The 4,872-nt window shown below is 48.5% G+C and overlaps 1 protein-coding gene and 1 long non-coding RNA gene across 2 annotated transcripts; one reads left to right on the top strand and one right to left on the bottom strand.

Moving 5' to 3' along the window:
• Window positions 1-445: 445 nt before the first annotated feature.
• Window positions 446-1,673, bottom strand: LOC133275397 (uncharacterized). The gene is made up of 3 exons (XR_009745492.1): window positions 1,435-1,673; window positions 1,201-1,285; window positions 446-613 (listed from the first exon to the last, which is right to left on the bottom strand). It is a non-coding gene; the product is annotated as an uncharacterized LOC133275397 (long non-coding RNA).
• Window positions 1,674-3,610: 1,937 nt separating this feature from the next.
• LOC133275456 (G-protein coupled receptor 35-like) lies at window positions 3,611-4,637 on the top strand. Its single transcript, XM_061465421.1, has one exon. It carries the CDS (start codon window positions 3,664-3,666, stop codon window positions 4,594-4,596), a length of 933 nt encoding a protein of 310 aa, XP_061321405.1. The 5' UTR covers window positions 3,611-3,663; the 3' UTR covers window positions 4,597-4,637.
• Window positions 4,638-4,872: the final 235 nt, after the last annotated feature.

A 4,872-nucleotide genomic window follows, 5' to 3' on the forward strand; every position in this document is an offset into this window, starting at 1 on the left:
CAAACCGGAATAAAATCTCCTGTGCAGGAGGAGGAGGTGCCAGAGAAACCCTTAAGTACCAACGAGCTGTTGGTGCTGAGCACCAGCCCTGCACATGTAGCCTGTGCCCATCCTGCAGCCCCACGCGCTGGCCCCGCTCCTCCTGGCTGGGACGCGTGGCTGCACAGCCCCCACGTGTCCTGCCTCTGCTGACACCCGCTGCTGATTCTGCGGCCCTAAACCTACAGGTAATAGCACTTGGGATTCATTCTCTCTTGCTCTCTGTGAACTGCTGCTCAGGGTCCTGCTGTGGCTGGAGGGAGGCAGAGGAGCATCAGGTACCTGGTTTCTGGTGGGCAGACATCCGTGCAGTAGGTTGTCATCTCTTTCGGTTTCTGTTCTTACTCCAGGGTATTCTCTGGGCACTTTACCTGGAAGATCACAGCACATTATTTCCTAACAGGAGCTGGGAACTGGAAGCTAAATTCATCCTAACATGGGAAACAACTGATTCAGAAAACTTCCTTTTTTTTGACCAAGTGAACCCTTGCATCCACTCCAAGGGTCTTTCAAAGCAGTTCTGTGCTTAGGGTGATGACATTACTGCTTTCAAGAGATGCAGTGACAGATGAGCCTGAAAGAACACAAGTTTTGAACAAAGAAAAGAACAAAGTGCTGTGCCTTAGATCATTGTGTTTGAGAGCTGTGACCAACAGCAGCAAGGTCAGAGCAGGCAGTTTCCAGATTTCTTTATGCTGTTTGGAAACAGAGGAAAAGCTCCTCACCTGAGTGCTGTGGCTCTCCCATAGAGCTCTTCTACCCCAGAGGCAGTGTGTCCACTCACTCTTTCTTGCTGTGCTTCTTCACTTCCCTCCCAGGTCAGCTTGCTGCCCAGGGTCTGGCCAGCAGTGCCCATAGTTACATTAACACCCCTTTGAGGTACTGTCCTGCCTAAGTCCAGTCTCATACTTGTGCAGCATACATATTACATATTTGCTGGCAGTTACACATCCCTTTGAGAGGGAAAACCAGGGATGTTGCCACAGATGTGACAGGTTTGAAGGCAGTTGACGCAGAAGGTGCCATGCTGTACACCATGCTTCCCACCCCATTTCCTTCTTCTCCCTCTGCTCAATTCAGGTCCCTTCCCTCACCCACCACAGCTCCTGTGCTGTCCTTAATCATTTCATCCACCACAGTCACCCTTCACCCCTCCAGTACCTGCTCACTTCCGAGCTCCCTGCACAAGGAAGGAAGAGGATTTTACACACAAGGGGTCTGGTGCATCTGCTTCTCCACAGGCATCCTGCTGGGAAAACTGGATGTTTGCCACCACAGTGCTGCTGTGGCACCCGCAGTGCCTTCAGCCTCTGCCTTGCTTCTCTTCCTCCAAGCTCTGCTAAGGGTCTGGAAGAAGCCTGATACTTGTTGAGTTGCTGGAGGAAACAAACCCACCCTGGCCTTCCATGGCGGAGGATGGCTACTGCCCAGTTCTCCCCAGTCTATGGTGGGGGGAAAGCAGGACACACACAACAGTACTGGTGACTTTGTCCTTTGAGCCCCAGCCTGTTCCTGGTCCTCCAGCAGCAGCAAGATGCTGTTTTAAAGCCATCTCCATCCTTTTCTCACAGCTGCATGCTGCTGCCTAGCTCCTCTGATGCTGCAGCCACCTGATCTACCCCACTGTAAACATTTTCAGCAGCACAGGATATGTTAGCTTATCAAACTGCATCTTTGTAAAGGTATTTTGTGCTCAACCATACCCCATTTGTGCTACACAGCTGACTTTAAAACTCTCTTCATTTCCTCCCTCCTCCCACCAGTCTCTGATCTGCTTGAAGCGCTTCTGAGTCCTGATGCTGGGAACTGCATTTGGGGCATATCACCAACTCTGAGGGTGTCAGCCACAGCCCTTTCATGCAGCAGAGCACACCAGCATGGTTTGCCTGTCTTGTACTTGAGCACCGAGGCTGTTCTGGCATTGCAGACCAGGGCTGATGAAAGCAGCCAGAGCATCAGCCATGTCAGCAAAGACATCTGCCTCATGCAGTTAACGAGCATAACAATGTGGCAGCTTCAGCCCTCAATGTAAGGTATCTCCCTACTGCTACTTACTGTAATTCAGAGAGCTTTTCCTCAGGTGACAGCCAACAGCTTCCTTCCAGGGTACAGCAGCGAGCAGCAAGCCTCTATTGGGAATCCCAGAGCTGAGCGCATAAGAAATGGAGAGAGTTTTATGCAGGAGTCACGTTAGTGCCTGTGAGTGCCCAAGACACTCATATATCCCCCATAAATTGAGTTATTTGTGTGTTTGTCAGTCACTGAAGTCTGATTTTGCAGGCAGTGCTCTCACCAACTGACCACAAGGAGGTTTGAGTTGCTTGCAGAGGCAAATAACTGCTTAAACAGGCCTGTCCAGTCATGGTGTTCCTTCCTAAATCCCTGAAAGCTGTAGGGTTCCACTACTTCAGTCTCCTGTTAGAATGGCAAAAAACACATTTCAAATTTAAAGGTTAAATTCTTTCCAAAGTGCATTTAGATGCAAGCAGAAATTCAGTGACGCATACACAGAATCACCGGTTCAGAGAATTCTTCCTTCTGCAGGCCACAAACAGCCACTGTGCACAGGATGGGGTCTGATAAAAGCTGATTTTTATCAGCCCATGAGCTCACACTTTTCACATAACCAATTTTCTTGCAGAACATCCTGCAGCCAGTGTTACACAGACTCAGTAGCTACTACTTAAATCTCATGGACTTCCCAGGGTGGCCAGATTCCTGCCTTGAGCAGGAGCCATCTCATGCAGCCCTTAAAGGCAAGTTCCTTGTTCTGCACTGGTGCTCCCTCTTTCAGGTGTATCTGTCTACTTTACATCCACAGAACTGAACTCTCTCCTGGAATGCATGGGCTTAAAATCAGGTTAATTCTTGCACCCCCCGTTGCCCTCCCAAGGAGTGGACAGCTCCATGCCTCACTCATCCACTTAGGGTTTCAAGCATGCCTTTGGGGTGCAGGAACTCAGATTCATCTCTCTTCCTCAGCTTTGAGCAGGAGCTCCAGGTTTGCGAGGCAGCCCAAAGGCTCAGAAACCTGCCCAGTTAGAGCCAGAGCAGGAGCACATCCCCCAAGTGACATCTGCTATGCTCTTGCAGGCCTTCACACCACTCTTCTGTCTCCCAAGCCAGGAGACCTGGTACAAGAGCTTTTGCTCTTGGGTTTTGCTGGCTTTGGGTTTGGTTGCTACAATCCCTGCCTAGTTCATAACCAGGCTAAGGGTAATCTTGCCTCATTTGCACAGCCTGGCTTAAGGAATCCCATTCTCACAGGATGCCCTCTCTATCTATGGGGTTTCTTCTCACTGCTATTGTACCCCTCCATTCAAGATACCACTATTTAATAAAGACTGTCTGCCATGTCCTATTGGAAGTGTACTTGGAGATATTTACTCCTAAACTGAGGAAACATAAACAAAGCTTGACAAAGGATGCATCCCAATTAGAGGCTGACTGAGAAGGCCAGCTTTGTAGACGCAAATTCACATTTGTGATAGGCAAAATGCATGTTTACTTAAACACCCTTTTTTTCATAGGATATGCATCTGTTAAGGGGGAGGAGGAAAGTGTTACCATGTCTTTTGCTGTTTCAGGTCTCAGAACATCACACAACTTCCGCACAACAGGACAATGAATGTGTCCAGCAACTGCAGCATCACAAGTCTAGAACTTTATCACCATGTCCGCCTCACTGAACTTGCTCTGTATAGCGTCATTTTCTTGTTTGGAGCTCTGTTTAATGCCCTTGCCCTCTGGGTGTTCTTCTGCAAGATAAAGAAGTGGACACAAACAAGGGTGTATGTAATCAACTTAGTCTTTGCAGACTGCTTTGTCATCTGCACCTTGCCTTTCATGGCTTACTTGCTCTGGAATAAGTCAACCCGAGACGAACTCTGCCAGTTTATAGAGACAACATATTTCATCAACATGTTGGTGAGTATCTACGTAATTACATTTGTCTCCATTGACCGATACATTGCCATAAAACACCCCTTGAAAGCCAGGACCTTCAGGTCTCCATCAAAGGCAGCCCTTCTCTGCGGTCTTCTGTGGGTCTCTGTGGTAGTCGGTGCCACTGCACAGATCTGGCAGAGCCAATCCACCCTCTGCTTCCAGAAGGATACCACCGTGCCTGCTGCTCTGAGCCTGCTTTCCATCTTCTTCGTTTTTATTCTTCCATTGGCAATCTTGACTTTTTGCTCCACAGAAGTGATCAGGAGCCTCAAGAGAGGCCTGAACACCAGTTCACCAGAGGAGAAATCAATCCAGAAAGCTGTTCACATTATTTATGCAAACCTGATTGTGTTTCTAGTATGTTTTCTCCCAGCCTTCTTTGGGTTACTTGCCACGTTCGTAATGGATAGCATTGGAGCTACCTGTTTCATGCTCCAGGTTATGAAGAACATCTCCTCCCTGACAAGGTGTATTGCCACATCTAACTGCTGCCTGGATAGTGTCTGCTACTACTTTGTGACCAAGGAGTTCCATGAAGCCCTTCTACCACCCAAAACCAGCAGTGATAAAACAGATCAAATCCACCCCTTGCAGACACACACTTGCTAAAGGAAAGAAAGGAGTGGAAGGAGGGAGGCAAGAGGGATGAAAAACAGCAAACCCAAAACAATGAAACCCAGTGTCTCTGCAACATCAAGAGAAGACACATCCTCAGTGTTATTGGGATAACTGTTGCCCTTTCTCTCTGAAGAGATCATAGAACCATAGAACAGTTTGTGCTGGAAGGGACCCTCAAAGCTCATCTAGTTCCACCCTGTTGCAATGAGCAGGGACACCTTCAACTAGATCAGGTTGTCCAGAACCACATCCAGACTGGCCTGGAAT

Source organism: Pezoporus flaviventris, unplaced genomic scaffold (assembly GCF_033815535.1).
Source record: "Pezoporus flaviventris isolate CSIRO_AGI_PZ_B2104156 unplaced genomic scaffold, CSIRO_AGI_Pfla_v1 ptg000040l, whole genome shotgun sequence".
Taxonomy (NCBI): Eukaryota; Metazoa; Chordata; class Aves; order Psittaciformes; family Psittacidae; genus Pezoporus; species Pezoporus flaviventris.